Genomic DNA, 19207 nt, shown 5'->3' on the forward strand with positions numbered 1-19207 from the left:
TAAAATAACAAAATTCGTCGCAGTGATTTATTGTTATTTAATTATCCGAGCTGTGAAGATAAGCCTTGGCCAAAAACAAATTCATAACAAGGCAATATGTTTCTCTCCCTGACTTATGATTTATAACGACAGCTACGTTTTTTAAAATGCAGCAGTTGCGTACCTAACGTTAAATCCATTTAGCCTAAAGCTCATAAGAATTTAACGAAAAGCTACGGCGCGACAAGGATCGATGATGATGATGATTCTATAGTGAATCACTGGCCGCACCTCATCGACGTTTTTTTACTGAAAAATTAGAACATGGTTATCAAACCATATACATGAAACTTTGCTCAAAGGTTGCGATCTAGGCAAACTAAACCGAAGTTCGCACGCGCAAATCTAGTCGAATTGTTTGTTGGTTTCCAGCCATCAAGCATAAGCCTTAAGGTTACTATCCTATCTTAGAAGTAATCGCTTTGTTTTTAATTCCAGTCTTTTTCCGGCGTGAAAAACAATTGCCTCGTTACAGGTGAACCGGCCAATTTGCGTAATTTTGGAATGTTGTTTGGCAGTTTCCTCATAGCTATTTGCAAATCTAATTAAATTTGCTAGAGCAAGTTCCCGTGCATGCGTAACATGTAAGGAAAGACTGATTGAAAAAAATTGAAAATCGTTGGCGAAATATGAATACAAGAATTTGCTATGAGATTGATGCTGACTGAGTGGTTTAGGACGCGGGATTTGGTGGTCTTTGGGTTATAGCCAACTGGATATCACACGACGATCGACCTGTTTAGATTCTTAATAAAACTTTCTTTTTATTGACAATAGCTAATCAAAACGTTAAAGCAAGTTAAGAACACCTTTCAGGATAAAACACGCTTGCAGCGATAAAAGTTAAAAATCAAATTCCTTCATTTTTTGCTCATTAATAGCTTTTAGGTAGATAAGAAACCTGATGTATTTTGTTCCCCCGAGAAGTCTTTTATTTTCGAGAAAAAAACGAAAATCAGTTTTCGTGATCGGAGCCTCAAAATGACACATTGGCTGCGGTCACATCTACCTTAGTCTCAAGTTACGTGACGTCATACCTAACTATAGTTAGTGCTTTCGGTCGTCTTTGCGGTCACACCAATGCAGTTAACTATAGTTAGTTCTGATTAGCTTTTGAATAATTTCGAATTTAAATTAGTTCATGACAGCCCTTGTTGTTGATCTGTGTCCAGTTGTTCCTCTATTTTTTCTATTTTTGCACGGCATCTCGGCGTTGAAGAAAATAAAATGAAGTAAGGATGCTAGAGGCCGAAGAATTCAAGCTTTATTTTTGCTAACATGTAATTTCTTGGCCTGTTGTTTTTCTTTTTTTTCCTTCCTGTCACGCTTTGTTTTGCATATTTATGTTCATCTCGCACGTGCAAAAAGAATTGTCGCATTCTGATTGGTTTTTCGTTTGTAAACTTAAGACTAACCCATGAACCTTGCTTGGGTTTAACTATAGTTAGTGTGTATTGTTTTAGATCAGCGAGGGGTAAATTTTCTAACTATAGTTAGGGTGAACAGAGAAGCGGTCACATTACCGAAATAGCTAACTATAGTTAACGCCGTCTTCACTATAGTTAGTAGTCTAGATGTGACCGCAGCCATTGTCAATTTTCAACCCGAAATTCGCTATCGTAGACTCACCTCGCGTTCGCAAACAAAGCCACATTGAGAACTTTGGACGCTTTCTATCAACAGAGAAACTCTTTTTCCTTCGCTAGAATATAATTTCAGGGCTTAAGCAAAACTCTTCGAACTAAAATAATTGAAACCCGGGATTGAAAGAGTGAGGAATACTTTTCACGATACTAAAAAGTCGAATTAAACAGTAGTTTTCAACGGAATTATTTAATATGTGGTATAACTCCAAATTTTCTCAATCCTCGCTTAAACATACATATAGATATTTATCTAAGACATACCTGAGAATTGGCTTGGGTTGTTGAAGGCAGACTATTTACGAATGCATCGTAATCCCACAAATTGTTGTGATATCGATCAAAATAGCCTGTCTAACAGCTAAACATTTCTTGACTCCAAAATACAACAAAGCAACTGTTAAGCGCCAAAATTCCTTTTGCATCTTCATCATTAGCAATCTTCCTTTATCGTGGTTCTTTTCTCTTGATTTAAGTGTGTACAGAACTCCAGAACGATCAATTTGTTTCTTCAAACTTTCATGGCGGCCATAAGTACTTGGATAAAAATTGGTTTGCGTTGTTACCAACTCCGTGACTGATATCACTACTGCGCACACTCAATTTAATAATTTATAATAATAATAATTACTAATTAACTTATATTGCGCAATTATCAATTTAAAATTTTCAATTGCACATTACAATATCATTAAAAAAGGTTAAAATTTAAACTTCACAAGCTAAAAGTTAAAATTTAAACTTCACAAGCTTAAAAAAGGTAGGTTAAAGGGACAGTTTCACGGTACTGCGCATGTACAAGTTATGACGCAAGCAAAAACAATTCTATTGTTTATAGACCAATCGGAAACGATATGTCAATATGCAAATCCTGCGCGTATTTTGCCCGTGATCGATTAAATCGTCTGACTCGTTCAATGAACTTTCTTCAAAATTTCAAAGCTCATGCTAAAAATGTCGCCAGCATCTGGCAAATCATTCAACTGCTAGTGTTATGGTGTGTGCTCAAGGAAAGACAACTGAAAGATGGAAGCAAATCGAAGGATTTTCCTTGCAAATCACGCGGAGAGCTACACAACAAGATACCTCTGCATTGCTTTGTTTATGTCTGGAATGATTGATAAAAAGCGTAAAACGAGAAAGGATTTTCAGTTTTCCTTATACTTTAAAGCCTGTACATTCAACGCTTCTGTTATGATAGAATTCTCTCACTCGCATGAAGTTGCTGTGAAGATAAATCGGATAAATCGACTAAAACGTACGTTCGAATTCAATTTTGAGATGCAGGAATACAATCGCGAAAACGTCGATGTGGACATGAGATTTCTTAGCTTATGCCGCGATCCAAAATGGTTGTAACTCCTTGTAGCTACCTACCGCTTTATTTTGTTTTGCAAGAGAACTTTGTGGTCTTTGTGTAGTGAGCAAACAAACCGTGTGATCGCTCGTTTGTATCTTATCACGTCCACTGTCACATCACACCTATAAATTTTATTCAAGCCCATCAAAACACTGCTCATACGAACTCACACATTCTACAGTTATGAATTTCCAAATGATAAATCCTTTTGTAAGCCACACAACAGTGACACAAGACCGCGCAGCATCACACCAGATTGATCTGTTTATCTTTTTGATCGCCAAATACTCTTTAGAACGTCCCGTCGCCGGTCGATCATGATGTCGCTTACAAGACTCCGTATGTTAAATGGCTTTTTCGTTGCCCAAACGCCTCGATCAGTCGACAAAACATCACTCACTGGTACTTGAAAAATAGCTGACTTCAGTTTGTCTAAGCGGAACGAAAGATGACAATGTGTAACGACGGATTCATTCGGATTTAACAAACGATCGCTACTTTGAATTTAGTGTTGACCCGTATGACTTATTCAAGAAGCTGTCTCGTCACGCATGCGCATTACTGTGAAACCCTCGCTTTAAAAATGTGTAGGACTAAAAAAAGAAAAGTACAATTACATGTAAAAGGCTTTCGAAAATAAAAAGGTCTTGATAGCTTTCTTAAAAAGTTCTACAAAAAATATGTTCCTTATTCCACTTGGAAGATCGTTCCATAATTTAGGGGTGGCCACATTAAAAGAACGATCTCCAAGCGTAGCGAGCGATTTACATTGACTATAATTAAGGTGTAAACCATTGTTGGAACGCAGGTAATGTCTTCCAGTTGTGTCTCTAACGGAAATAAGTTCACTTATATAGGCTGGAGCAAGACCATGTATGGCTTTAAAAGTAACCAACAAAATGTAAAAAACTATACGATATTTAACAGGCAGCCAGTGCAATGACTTGAGCAGAGGTGTTGAGGTCTACTCTCCTGGAAAATAAATCGCATGTAATTTATGAAGATGGCATTACTCCACAATATCGTGTTTTAAGTCACGTAAGTCACAAAACTAATCCTGTGGTAAAATGGCAAAGAATTGTGCGATTAAAATGGACCTAAGTTGATCTAGGTTGGCTTTTTTATCTCACTCTTTCGTTGAAAAGGGAATTTTGCCGAAGTTTGATACCCTCTAAGTGAGAATGCTTCCCATAACCAAAGCCAATTCTCAGGTATGTTTAATAAGAATGTCCATATGCATGTTTGAGCGAGAATTGAAAAAAATTGGAGTTATACCACATGCTAAATACTGCCGTTGAAAATTACTATTTAATTCAAATTTTTGTTATCGTGAAAAGTATTCCTCATCAGTTCATTTTTTTTTCCAGTTGGAAGAGTTGCTTTAAAGCCCTGAAATTATATTCTAGCGAATGAAAAAGAGTTTTTATGTTGATAGGAAGTGGCCAAATTTCCCTGCCCGGTTTTGTAAGCGAACGCGAAGAATGTTCATAATAGCTAATTTCGGGCTGAAATTTAGGAACTTTATGACTTCCGGACCACCGAAATCGATTTTCTTTGTTTTCTCAAAATTAGAAGACTTCTATGGGAAACAAACTACATCAGGTTTCTTATCTACCTTAAAGCTATTAATGAGCAAAAAAAAAATAAGGAAATCGATTTTTCAAATTCTGCCACGAAATCAAATTTCTGCTCGGCCTGTCGTAAAAGTCATTCTTAAAAGGAAGACGATCTTTGTCGTACATGATAGTGCAATGACTTTCGGTCGGTTTGCTTATTTTGGTCGGTTTAATTATTTATTTACTTGACAAATATTGTTTACAAAAAGTTCATCCCACAGAACTTACTTACAGGACGTTATTTAAACTTACAGTATAATTCTTACAATTCAAAACACATCGCTTCAAAACAGATCACTTACAATTTGTGACTTACTTACGTATGATACTTCACTTACAATACATTACCTACTTACAGTGCGTACATCACTTAGTGACAACACACTATACTTACTTTTACTACACCATTTATTTAAAATATAATTCTTACTTAGAAAACATCACTTATGATATATAGTACTTAATTACGAAAAGAAATCTGATATAAACAATACTAGAATGTAAATTGAAGGCTTAATTCTAAGCAACTAAAGGCTCGCGGATTCACCAACGCAAGCTTTCTGGGTAGTTAACGTGCTTTTTTTTTGTTCAACTCTCAATAGAACTTTTTGGAGAAATGGTAAGCACTCCAAGTGATTAGAAGGCAAAAAATGACAGCATAAAGATTTGTTTAACTTGAATTTGTATATTTACTACTCTCCTATATAAACTCCATATACTCTACTGATTCTGTATTGGCGAGTTATCAAATTCATTATGTAAAAAAAGGAAATGTAGCTTGAAAACTCTTGAAATTTAGTAAAGTAACTAAACAATCACGTTTACTGAGAGGACGGCAACTTTCTGCAACTCTGTTGGGGTTTAAAATCTTATTGTATCATTGCTTTTTGTCTTATTGGTACATTATTAGTTCGATGCCTTAATGTGTTCTCTATGAACGATACAATTGGTTAAATTTGTTCTTAGTGGCCTGGTTCAAGTAGTTGCAATGCACGAATTGGTTATACAATCACAGAACGCAGAAAACCGTCCTTTGTGACATTGCCTCGTTCATTCAGTGTCAGAACGCTTGAACTGACAATACTTCACAAATATTTTGCTAACAAACCTTCGATATCGAAACACGTTTAATTTCGCGAAAAAATTAGTACACAGGAAATCTGTTCCGAGTTCACTAAAATACTCTTTTTTTAGCTGCTGTCGATGGCGGATGGAGTAACTTTGGAAACTGGAGCGAGTGCAGTGTTACTTGTGGAGATGGACAGCAGGAACGCTCACGTACCTGCACCAATCCCCCTCCGTCTAATGGTGGAGCAGAATGTTCTGGATCTGATAAAGAGACAAAGCCATGTAATAATGGTCCATGCACTGGTAAGAAACCGATTGGTAATATGTACAAGACGTTTCAATCGTTTAGAACTTTACGACAAGACATTACTCGATGGATGGTTTACTGATCAGATCTGACTCCACACGTGATTCAAGAGTACTACCTTTTTTTCGATCACATTATCATGAGCCTGAACAAATATGAGTAACATAAGCTAACAAACGAGACACATATGGTCCTGGCGGACAAGTCGTTAGCACATCACCTTAGCATAGTAAATCATTCCGATCCGATACAGTTTATATTGGCCGATCTATATCTTTTGGGGAGTGCTAAAATAATATAACTCCCCAATGGTTCGAAAGCCGAACGAAGACTTAACAACTCTTTACATCATCTATCAACGCACATGGTCTTCCAAATATGATAGGGTCTATGCCACGCAACTATGGACCGTCACAATAATATTTTTGCTGCTTTCACCACGTCTTTCAATTTGTTAATGATATCTTGCTCAAGCGCACTTCTGTTTCAGTTCAATATCCACCTGTTCTTCATAAATATCAAATAGTATCGGTCATTTTTTTTAATACGATGTTCATTGTTGTTATTTGTTTTTGTGTAGTGGACGGAGGCTGGAGCGACTTTGGAGACTGGAGCGAGTGCAGTGCCACGTGTGGAGGCGGAATAAAGGAGCGCAGAAGAACCTGTACCAGTCCTCCTCCGTCAAATGGTGGCGCGTGTTGTGTTGGTGACAATGTGGAGGCAGAACGCTGCAATACTGAATCTTGCAAAGAGGAAATAGGTAGGTAAAGTTAACTACATATCTAGGCATTCAATTATCATTTTATAACTTATTACAAATAATGAAGATGCCTGTCATTCATAGCCCAGCTACAAATTCAGCTGACTTAGTGATATCCCGAAATCGATATCTACTATACCACCTGCAAGCTGAAAATGTTAAAAATGGCGGGATAACTCGTACCAGTTTTCAGGTTTTTGACTGTGCGACCTTTGGAAGAAAATGGCCAAAAAATCAATTAAAGATCGTAACAAAATTTTTGTATGATTAAATTACCCATTGTGTTGTTGTTCCAATATACCAATAATTACGTCATCAGTGGTTACCATGGCAACGATAGCCAATGATTTTTAGAACCCTTTTTCAGCTTCCAGTGCTTATATCTTGAAAACTAACTCGATGACCCCCATTTTTTTCTCCTGATAACATTTGGCATCTGAAAAAGAAACTGTATAATACGAAGCGGATTTTTTGCAAATGCAAAAAAATGGCAATTTGTAAGTAAATAAAAATTCCTTTCGTAGAATTTTTTTTAAATTTTTTCTGTCGTTTCCTTTATATAAAAGGAAAATATTAGGGCAATAAAAAATAGGGGTCATCGGGTTAGTTTTCTTGCTAACGCCTTCGCGAACTCAATAATTCCCACGCGCGTTTCGATTTTAAAAGTTTGGTTTTTACTCATGCTCAGTTCCGACTACCGCTGATCTTTGCGGGCACATACGCGCGCAACACGCGTGGACTTCCCCTCGCTTTGTCTGCGAAACTTTTCGGCTAAGGATTTCATGGGATTTAGCCAGTTTCAGTTGGCGCCAGTTGTGCCTCTTAGGTCTTACTTTTAAGTATTTCTTTGTCTGAATAATCATATGTTTGACAGCGAACTCAAATAAGCTGAAAAGAAAAATGTGGAATTGACTCACGATCTCCGACAAGATCGATCGTAGCACATGCGAATTTGCTTTTGTAACTCGAGCAGTGAGATCCGAAAACATTTTGACTGACGAACATTAAATTTACTCAAAATGTTCTTGTTAAAACAACTTCAGTTGAACGCGGAATTTTTTCTTAAATTGAAGAAAAGCAGCCTCGTGCTGGGCCGCCATGTTTGTTTTCCTTTTCAAATCTCGCGCGTGACTCGTGGGTATGAAGCGTGACGCGCGCGCTAGTCACCAGACTTCCCAAGCAAGAATAACTGGAACGAGCCACCTTAATGAAGGCATTATGGAAATCGGCCTCGCTCATGGTATTTAACTTAACTGTGTTTGGTACCTTCTCAAGAAAGCGTGACATGACAACGCCACGCCTTGTCACACCCTGCCTTTTATAGTTACCTGCATTTAAAGGTTAATTGATTGATTGACGGATTATACAATTTCAGTTTATGGTGGGTGGAGTGTCTGGTCGGCGTACGGCGAATGCAAAAACCAGAAGGGCTGTGGTAAGGGGAGGAAAACTCGTACTCGTACCTGCACCAACCCACCCCCCTCAGGAGGTGGAAGGAACTGCAAGGGAAAACCTAAACAGTCCAAGAAATGTAGACTTGAGTCATGCAAAGGTATGAAGGATTAACATCTGATCTAATTTATTGAGTATATTTTCTTTTCTAAAAAGAATTCAAACAGGTCGTATGATATCCAGTTGGCTATAACCCAAAGACCACCAGATCCAGCTTGCTAAACCACTCAGCCACGCCGTCTCCGCGAATCTCATAGCAAATTCCAATCTTCATATTTCACGAAAGATTGTCACTGTTTTCAATTCTTTCCTTACATGTAACGCATGCACGGGGACTTGCTCTAGCAAATTTAATTAGATTTGCAAATAGCTATTAGGAAACTGCCAATCAACATTCCAAAATTACGCAAATCAGTCGGTTCACCTGTGACGTTTCAATGAATGTCTTAATTTTTGGCTTGTAAGAAGAGGATTTTATAGATTTTGAGACGAAGTTTTGTAATCTAAAGGGGCAGTTTTAGACGGAACGGCACACGCGCTGTAGGTTTAACCGCTGAGTAGACCATATAGGATATAACCCATGTTTGAAATGTTGCTCATGTAAAAACAACAAACAAACAAAACTGTTCATGAGACAAAGGCCGATATATATTCCATTTTTTCCTGTTTATCAAAGCCCAAAATTACCCTACCATTTTTTTGTTTCTTTTTATCTAATAATGCATCTTTTTTTTGACAGAATAATAACAAGGGAAGCAAAGTCGTTCGATGAAGCGGTATAATCAGGTAGAATAACATTATCAAGAACACTAACCATAAGGTAGTAACTTAAGAAAGCTATACGCAGCGTCTGAAGTTTGTATTTTTGCCTTTCAACGGACGTTTTAATGAATTTTTAGATTCCTTCCCCCCATCTATCTCCTTTGATAAGACAACCAGAAAAGCTTTTGAAAAAAAAGATATAAGGCCAACGCTGGTTAGCTCACCGTTTTAGTTTTCAGCAAGGAAAACATAGATTTTTTAGTACCGTCCAACCCAAAAACGGAAATAGCACAAGAATCGCGTCATGGTATTACATCTGTACTGCGTCAATTTTTCGCTACTGGAGATCAGGGCCCGGTTGTTCAAAGCACGATTAAGCTAATCCAAGATTAGCGTGAAATTTGGTTTCAATTTTATAACATTTCGTTAAGGTTTTCTGTTTTTATTTTCTGTCCCCCAATTTTGACGTGTACCAATCTCGAACTTCACAAAACAATAGCTATGGAAAACCCTTTAAAACAAGAGAAATTAAAAGCTCAATCATCTTTTAATCCTGGGTTAGTGTTAATCGCCTTTCGAACAACCCGGCCCAGATGTGTTGTTTCGTAGCAACATCCCCGGGTTCAATCGGGTTCTGAATTCTTAGCCATTATAATGCAAGGCATGTCATAAAGAGCAGTTTTCATTTGAGTTTCGTAAAACCAAAACTAAAGTTACTACTCTGGCCAATAACAAAAGATAACCGAGTGAACCAATCAAATGCAAATGTACGGAGCCGACGAAAAGCGCGGGAACACGCGTGTGAGGGAGTAATGATCGGTTTTGTTTTGGTGCGAGTTTTTTTTTTTTAATCCAACCACTAAGCGTAGTAATGTATAACCGAAGCAAACGCAAATTACTTTCGACACTCATCCTGGTCCCCCTTCATTTTGAGGGAGAGCAGGATGGCGCAGTGGTGAGAGCGCTCGCTTCCCACTGATGTGTCCCAAGTTCGATTCCAGGACCTGGCGTCATATGTGGGTTGAGTTTGTTATTGGTTCTCGTCCTTGCTCCGAGAGTTTTTCTCCGAGTTTCCTCCCTCCACAAAAACCAACACGTCCAAATTCCAGCTTTGTAAGTCGAAAGACTATTAAGTGTTACCCTCGAAAAATAAAGACGATTTCTTTATTTATTTTATTTTTACTCATTCTACAATAAAATTAATGCAATTACCCTTTAATTATTATTGCAGATCAACAAGATGGTTTGGAAACAAATGGGGATTACTTTCTATAACTTATAACACGAGGGCTGGTTAATCACAGGGGAAAGAATAGCAAGGGATCAGATTATTTGACGGGGAATCTATGGGTCATGCGCGGAAGATCCTATTATGGAGTTTGAAGCCCGTATGTCGATATAGAATTGATTGTTGGTGTATTGGTTATGTCATTTACATGTTGGAGTGGGAAAATAAAGCAATATCAAAAAACGAAATTCGTTGTAGTTAATTATTGTCTTTTAAAAATTTAAGACCAGTTTTGAGATGGTAAATGAGCAAACTTTTTACTCTTTTATAAAATGTTCAGAAATGATATCACGTATGACCCCACCTTATAGTTTCAGAAATTACAAATTAGCTCTTATTAAAAATTAATGCAAAATAAAATAAAAATCTGTAAGACAGAATTTAAGCTATTTTTTGAAGAGGCAAAATATGATATATTCCTATTTTTTTCCTATTTTCTTACAGATTTTTATTTTACTGGAATTCCCGTTTCTTACAAGCACAAACATTGCAAGAAACCCAAACGTTTGACAAAATTCGGCTTGTAACATTTTGAATGGTAGCTGCAGCGAGAGCAGTTTCGGCTGTAATTTGTTTCCATTCGTTACTAATTTTATTGTACCCTAAAACACCGTTAGCAAATTAATGTATACGTAGCTATACGTGTCTAATTTAGTCGCTGCAGCCGAGTTCTATCATAAACTATCGGCAATTCATTATATGGTTATAGTAGAAACAGGAGAAACAGTGGCGAGCAAAGGGTCAACACACCTTATGATATCACAAGGATTTATTTCGGCACAAGTCCCTGGAAAACGTAAAAGGTCATTTTGGGGCAACTTTGGAGCTCGAAAAAGTATTTTCCCGCCCTGAACTGTTGCTAAAACTGGAAAAATATGAACTTCTGGAATAAAGACTACGTTTTTTTAGGAATAAACATTCATAGGCACTTTAAAAACGTCCTTATAAAAGTAGACGTTGTTGAGACACCAGAGCTTAAAGCTGGTTCAGCTCACTTCCAAATTCATCTCAGAGGCATTCTCACATTAGAAACGAGAAGAAATCCGGGAAAAGTCTCATCTTTCACTGTTTCTTGTGAGTTCGTCACTGGGGCAACTCAAAAGATGTGTCCCCAGTAACTTAGGCTCCCCGAGAGCCTAAGTGATAAGACTGGAACCAGATTTCATCACTTTTCTAAAGTAGCGGATAGAGCGCGGTTAGGGATGGACCATTATTTTCCTGGCCATGGTCGGGGGGGATTTTCCTCTGCAAACGCTTTTATTTAAGTTATGCAAACTCTTTTTTAAGGGCTATTGGGAAGGGATAGTTGGCAAGAAAGGGCCTGTTTGGTTGGTCTGTGCAAACAATTACGAGGCAGCGCTTGACTTTGCATGTCGCTCGCGAGAAGTTGCGTATATCAGATGTCACGCTACAAGATAACGCAACTGAATTCGGTGTATGACACGTTTGCCCTCCCAAATTTATCCGTTCATTTTTCTTGTCTAAGACGACAGAAAGTCAGACTGTTAACTCGTCTTAGTGGAAAAAACTGTCCTAAATGCACATTACACGAGAAATCAGGAAGGGCTTTATGTTTGCCACACGGAACTACAATTCAGTATAGCAGTTGCTTCTGGGTTAAAATGATAACCTGGCCTCATACTCATCCTAGTCTCCCATGTCTCTAACCCATTAACACGTATCATTTTATTTATCGTTTTCAATTTATAATTGTCGTGATTTTAACGCGGATATATTGCCCTTAAATTCATATCAGACGATATCCTGTCAGACGGAATTCCATCTGAGACTAGTTTACCGAATTCGGTAATTGACTATCCGTCACTCAAATGCAAGACTTTTTGGTTTATTCATGGAAATCTCTGATGACTCTCTCGGGATCAGTGGGCATCACTCTGTATGCGTGCGTAAGAGCTAAAGCTGGATGGAAGGAAACCAACAAGCTACTCGACTTGATTTGCGTGTGCGAAACCTGTTTAGAGTTCAAGACCATCTTCTTTACTTTGTCTATAGCGCAACCTTGGAGCACAGTTTCATACGTATATTTTGAAAGTCGTGATCTAATTTTTCAATTAAGGACTTTGATAAGGTGGCCCGGGAATTACTATAGAATCATCATCATCATCGGTCCTTGTCGCGCCATTTGACGCATTAGGCCTTTCAGTCTAGAATAGTGAGGAACTAAACACTTAAACGCTAGCTACGCGACTGCTGCATCTAAAAACGTAGCTGTTGTTATAAATCATGATAAGTCATGGAGAGAAACATGTGGCCTTGTTATGCATTTGTTTTCGGTAAAGGTTTATTTTCACGGCTCGGGTAATTAAATAGCAATAAATCACTGCGACAAATTTTGTTATTTTAAGCTTGCTTTATTTTTCCCACACCAACAAGCGAAATATCGTATCACTGATTAACAATAATATCCGAAATCCGACATCCATAAGAGGGTATACGGAGACGCCGTAAGTTCGAACATTTTCCCGTCAAATAATCCCTTGCTATGTTATTCAAAACTGTGATTAGCCAGCCTTCATTCACAGTTAAAGGAAATGATCCCCATTGTTTCCCAGTTTGTTCAGTTTATTGTAGATCTGCAAAAGTAATAAAATGAGCAGTTGACTCTCGTATCTGCATCAATTTTGAATTTAACTGTTTAATTTTTCGTTTTCAGGACATTTTCCTTTCTTTTTTAAGTTACTTAGAGTATTTTAACAGTTTCTGTTAATTATACAGTTTTAATCGAAATTTTTAATTCACGTGTCAACCGTCGAGAAAAATAATTATATCCATGATCGCGTATTTCACATTTTGTGACGTCACATTGAACGTCACGTACAGGACGTCATAAATCACAACACATATTACCACTTTAAAATAAATGCTTCATTCCCAGTTGGACCTGTCACGCTTCTCCATATTCAAGCAGAGGCAGATATATCAGTCTCACATTTGGTTGCTAAAGCACATAATTAGGCAATTACCTGCTTATCCCCTTTGTAGGACTTTGCTTCCCCTAACGTGCTGTTAAAACATAAATCAAATTGTATTTGTTTATCCGTTAAAAAAAGTGCCAAGAGGTCATTAATTGGGTAATTTTATGCTAAAGCTTTGATAACTAGTTCTTGTAAAACACGTGCTATTTTATGAACAGTTTTCTTTTTTACGTTATTTTACTACTTTTGTAGTGCCATTTTTACTTTGATTTTAAAATAAATTCTTAGCCTTTTCCGCCATTCCTAACCTAAATGCTTGCTATTCTTGCTTATTCTATCCTTTCATATTTTTTACATTTTCTAGTTATATTATAGACTATTTTAATTTAAGATGTACGGCCACTAGTTCATCAGTACAGTTTTTACTGTCATGTACTACCCTCCACAATAAATTGCCTACTCTCTAAACATGTCTGAAAAGCTAGTTGCTAGTTTAACAGAAGGACATCATATACATAAAATTAAATTTGAGTTTAATTCGAACCATCCATACCTTTAGGGCATTTTCCCAAGTTGCATCTCTTGCCTTTCTTGGATTTTCCCTTACAGTTCTTCCCGTCTCCTGAGGGGGGTGGGTTGGTGCAGGTACGGGTTTTATATTTCTTCCCTTTACCACAGGTCTTGCTACACTCGCCGTAAGCCGACCACTTAGTCCAACCACCATCAACTGAAATAATATAACAGTCAATCAGTATGCTTGTCATTTCTGTAAACACAACTTTTCAATAATAACCAATGATACAACGCGACGTGGCTTGGCCTGACGCTGTCAAAAGCAAGACTGCGTCAGGCTTTCTTGAGCATGTCCAAAAAAACAATGTCGACAAAAAGAGCAACAAATTGTAAATATCTACATTATCTAAAAAACTAACTAAAGATAACCTAGCGCCTAAATATATTACCGCTGCAAGACTGTGCGTTGCAGCTTTGTGCCTCCACGCTGTCACCAACACAACACGCGCCACCATTTGACGGAGGAGGATTGGTACAGGTTCTTCTGCGTTCCTTAATCCCGCCTTCACATGTAGCACTGCACTCGCTCCAGTCTCCAAAGTCGCTCCATCCACCGTCCACTACACAAGAACAAAAATCATTAACAAACATCACATGCCACGTAAACAAATAAGCCCAATGCTTCCCAATTGGTTTTTATATTCGCGGAGTTAAAAATCTGCGTGTAAAACGGCCGGTAAAATTGTGAAAAAAGCACAAGGGTTTCAGTCATGTGGCAAATCTTCACCAGCGCCATTACGACACATTTACATTTCCTGTCCATCGATAAACTTATCTTGTTTTGAGTTCACAATGCACAATAACAACGAAAATAAAAAACCACATAAAAGCCATTTGTATAACAGAGTAACTGCAATCCAATTTCGCTTCGCGATTATGTGCTTCTGTTAATTAACACGGTAAATTTAGCTCGGTCGAAGACTTAACACAATCGCAGTGAAGTTATGATCTTAAAACTACGGGCATGTTTACTTTACATGCAATGAACAGACTGGCACTTGATGTTTTCGCCTTTAGGCCTTTAAGTTGCTTCATTCGCCCCTTTACCCACCTTTGCAAGGGCCATTATTACATGGTTTGGTCTCTTTGTTGGATCCAGAACATTGTGCTCCACCATTAGACGGAGGGGGATTGGTGCAGGTACGTGAGCGTTCTTGCTGTCCATCTCCACAAGTCACACTACACTCGCTCCAGTCTCCAAAGTCACTCCATCCGCCATTAACAGCAGCTGAAAGAAATTATTTTAGTAAACTTTTAACATTTTTTCTCGGACTAAATATACATGTGTTAACGTGTTTAAATAGCGAAAGTTTGCAACCCTCGTTAAAACATTTGTGGAGTATTGCCCTCACTAAAAGTAGCACGGAAAAGACACTGGATTGATCTTTGCTTTACAACGAATTCGTGGGATGCATGTCAATGAAAATCAGGTACAATAGACTGTAATTACGTTTTTTCATCCTGCAGCATTTGAATTTTTCAATGCAGTAAATGTCGTCGCAGCTGCTTCGGTAGAGGCCGGTCATGTAATATCCTGCCTGTTTGCATTCACTCCAACCCTTGTTGTCGAATGAATGGGTGACATCTTCATCGTAACAGTGGTCATAACTCTCTGGTTGATTATGTGGACGGCAACACTTTGCCTCTTCGATGTTATGTAGGTTTTTGCCAGTTATTCGGATACCTTCCAAATAATAACCATTGGGGCATAGAGCCCAGACATTTTGTCTAAAAAATAAAACGAAAAATTGACTAAGGAATAACTTTACAACCTAAGTCACGAGTAAATATACTAAATAGCAACTAGATAAACCAGTTTGTTTCTTCTCACTCAGACCGTCTTGAGTTAAAGCCTATTCTTACATTTCTCGCTACATAAAAAGACATATTTACAATAGAAGTAATTTTATGGTAGGTAGGTGAGTAGGTAGGTAGGTAGGTAGGTAGGTAGGTAGGTAGGTAGGTAGGAGGAGGTAGGTAGGTAGGAGGGGGGGGGTAGGTAGGTAGGTAGGTAGGTAGGTAGGTAGGTAGGTAGGTAGGTAGGTAGGTAGGTAGGTAGGTAGGTAGGTAGGTAGGTAGGTAGGTAAGAAAGTTTATTTAATGAGGGTGACCAGTGACAGTAACTTAAATTACTAACAAACTTAGGCCTCAGCTTAAAATAATAAGGATGCTAAAACATAATGGAGTCTTTCTTCCACCACTAAACTCTTCATCTCAAGATCAGAGGTTGAAAAGGAAAGATTGCCATCAATGATTATATTAATCATTGTTGGGAGAAATGCTTAAAAGCCTTGTCCTATTATTGAAATTGCTCACCTGTCCAGCGTTAATGTCCAGTCTGCATTTTTACAGGTCGCAGGCTGATTGGCATAAGCTGACTCGCTGGCTGGGCAGCACTTTCCATATTCGATGCGCCCAAGTCTTTCATCTCCCGGTGCTCGGTCATTTCTCCACAAACCCTTGAGGTACGTCCTATCATTGGCGCACACAGACCATTGCCACCTGTCCAGGCTGACCGACCAGTCTGCTTGGTCACAGCTCAGGCTCGTGTCAGGCTTGAACACCAGCAGCGCACCAATAATTTGAATCGCAAGCACAATCCGCATCGTGTATCCACTTTATTTGATTCCTCCTTCACGCAGAGATACCTAGCAAGAACTGGAGAATTAAATGCTTCACTCGTACTGTTAACTGCTTTTAGTGTTATAACGTCTTTTATTATATAAACTGCAGTGGTATAGCAAGTTGTAGCAAATCGATAAAAAGGGTATCACACATGTGTGGATAAAAATGATATCCACACATGTGTGATATCATTTTTGACCAATCAGTTCGCAGAGTTCACCATGTTTTAATACTCAATGAGCCAAAGTTTATCGATATTAAGTCGAAACATCTTCGGATCTTCCTCGGCAATCTTCAGAAATTTTCGGAAAATAGTCGGAAATCTTCGGAAAATCATCAAAAACCTCGTTATATGGTTTATATAATAAACAAAATAATACATGGTTGCTTGAAGATATGAAATTAATTTGAAAACTTGAAGACAAATTTCATATATGTATTATCCTCTTTGTATGTTAAAGATATTCTAAATAAGCCTATGTCTGTAAAAACAGTGCCCTTTCAGTTAAAATAGGTTGTGCATTTAAGTTACTTTTGCTCTTTTCCTGATAATTTTAGGTATTCCTGCAATTCAAGTCAATGCAGCACTTTCGAAGTGTCTCTCAAAAGAAGGCAAAACATGAAGATTTCGAAGATTAGGCAATTAAGTTCACACACCTAAAATTATTTCATCATGATGAATCTACCAGATTAAGTTCTCTAGTGAATTCTCGCTGTTGACTTCGAACTCGCCGATTTGTATTGAAATTCAAATTTAGGTTTAAATAAGACCTTGACATCAGTACCTTTCAAAGTTCGCTAGGGTGATCAAAAATCTTTTAAAACACCGTAAAATTAAAACGATTTGATCAAACGGACTGTGGTTTTATTTTAACTTCATGAAATACTCGCAACAAATAAAAAATAAGTCAAGCCAGAACATGGCGGTCACACGACCGCGTTTATAGCAAATTGAAAAAGAAAATATCAGGAAAAAGGAATATACTCGATCGGTTGCAGGCACTTCTTTTAAAACACGACGCGAACATTAAGATCTAAAAAATGAATGTTCTTAACTGCATCCAGAAGTCTCCTGTATTTACTTTAAAAAATTCTATAAAGAGAAAAGGAGCGGCACAATTGATAGGATAGCTGCAGAGCTACAAACATCCCTCATCTGCTGATAACCTAACAGTTATTTTAGTCAGTACCCACCTTTTCTGTAAAATACAACGAGAATCAATAGGCTTCACACACAGTTACTCTTCGCTTGTGAAGGCGGCTTTTCGTAATGTAATGATTTGAGCTGTACATCAAGTTAAATGCATTGCCTTTTCACCACTGGGAGGTATTCGTTTCTATTACCATGTAAATGGTCATTTTTCCACGATAAAACAACGTTTACACGGCAACGGACACAAAATGTTAACAGAAATAATGAAAATGTAGAATTTACGACTGTACTATCAGTTAAAAGTAGTTTTGATACTTCAGTTACGGAATTAGCTTGATTGTGTGTGTGCTTCGTTATCAAATTTATCGTTTAACAAGGTTCAAATTTAATATTAATACGTTTTCTGTAATTAAAAAGGTTCAAATGTAAAATAATAAAATGCTACATTGTAAACAAGTTGAATTACAAGCCGTATGGTGTACGTTTTTTGTAATTAAATGTCTAACTCTTTGCGTGAGATAACTTAAACATCGCAATGGTAGACGTGACTTAATATTATAAATTAAAATTTAAATTTGGGATAATATGATACTAACTCAAGAAACGGAAAAAGTCATTCAGTTTGCCCATTGTTTGTAATATTTTGGTTTGTGATAATACTTATTTTTGCAAGTTTGCTTTTAGAAGTTGTTTGGATAGAGAAAGCAAAAATATATTAAAGAACTAAGTTACCTTCGTCTAAAAGAATTACTATTGTCTATGTTTTGATTAATTCCTAAATGCCTGTGATAATAAAAAGTATATCCCATGGTGGAAGATACATCAAATTCAAAATTTGAAAAAATTATTAGCTTTTTAGACGCTGTTATGGGTCCTATTGATCTTCACTTAAAAAAATTATCCAAATTTAAATCGCGTTTTATTATGCTAAAACCGTTTTGCCCCTCTCTCTGGTCCAAACTGTGATTTGAATTTTCTTCTCCTCGAAATGTTTTGTATTTTTAAAATTTGATTCTACTCTCTATATTTTGAAACAAAATATATAATAGGTCTCTCTTAGAAACGTAGGTTATACACATTTAATTATCGTTCTATTTAACATGCAGGTGGAACTATTACAATAGAAATTAAAACAACGTAGAACGTTCCAGCGACTTTGCGCTAATGACACCATCAGCAAAGGACTCGAGATAACACTTATAATCCGTGTCTACGGAGGGCTCCCTATTGTTTTAATAAATAAAAGAAGCAAAGTAGAGCAAAATTTAAGTGTGCTACAAAAATATCACTATGGCACAGCCCCTTCTTATCTTGTACAAACGCAAAGCCATTCGCTTACTGTTGCGTGCACGTTTTAGGCGCATTAGAAAGGAAATATTAATTCCGCGTTTTAGTGCTTTCTCACAAACGAGAACAGTTAACGCAACTTAAAGAGGCGAATCGAATTGAGACCACTGTTAAGATTGTAACAAATTAATTTGAATGTGGTGGCTTTTTTACACAAGTTAAGCTTTTTGTCTTGTCAGATAAGAAATGTTTCGAAAACCATAAAAATGCAATCATCTGATAATCGAACAATCATACAGTACATTTAGAACTCCCCGCTCAATATAACCATGTGCGTT

General features: G+C 37.4%; 1 protein-coding gene across 1 annotated transcript in view; it reads right to left on the bottom strand.

Annotated features, from left to right (window-relative positions):
* Positions 1 to 12646: 12646 nt before the first annotated feature.
* The window catches only part of LOC144635655 (uncharacterized), a 33891-nt gene continuing 27330 nt past the window's right edge, over positions 12647 to 19207 (bottom strand). Inside the window, exons 10-16 of the mRNA XM_078494737.1 lie at positions 16121 to 16424; positions 15255 to 15532; positions 14856 to 15032; positions 14194 to 14364; positions 13785 to 13958; positions 13280 to 13319; positions 12647 to 12889 (exon numbers count right to left, since the gene is read on the bottom strand). Of these exons, the coding sequence (XP_078350863.1) occupies positions 13312 to 13319; positions 13785 to 13958; positions 14194 to 14364; positions 14856 to 15032; positions 15255 to 15532; positions 16121 to 16424 (1112 nt within the window). The 3' untranslated portion in view covers positions 12647 to 12889; positions 13280 to 13311. The remainder of the gene's footprint in view (positions 12890 to 13279; positions 13320 to 13784; positions 13959 to 14193; positions 14365 to 14855; positions 15033 to 15254; positions 15533 to 16120; positions 16425 to 19207) is intronic.

Source organism: Oculina patagonica, chromosome 13 (assembly GCF_052425735.1).
Source record: "Oculina patagonica isolate OP01 chromosome 13, crgOcupat, whole genome shotgun sequence".
NCBI classification, from domain to species: Eukaryota; Metazoa; Cnidaria; class Anthozoa; order Scleractinia; family Oculinidae; genus Oculina; species Oculina patagonica.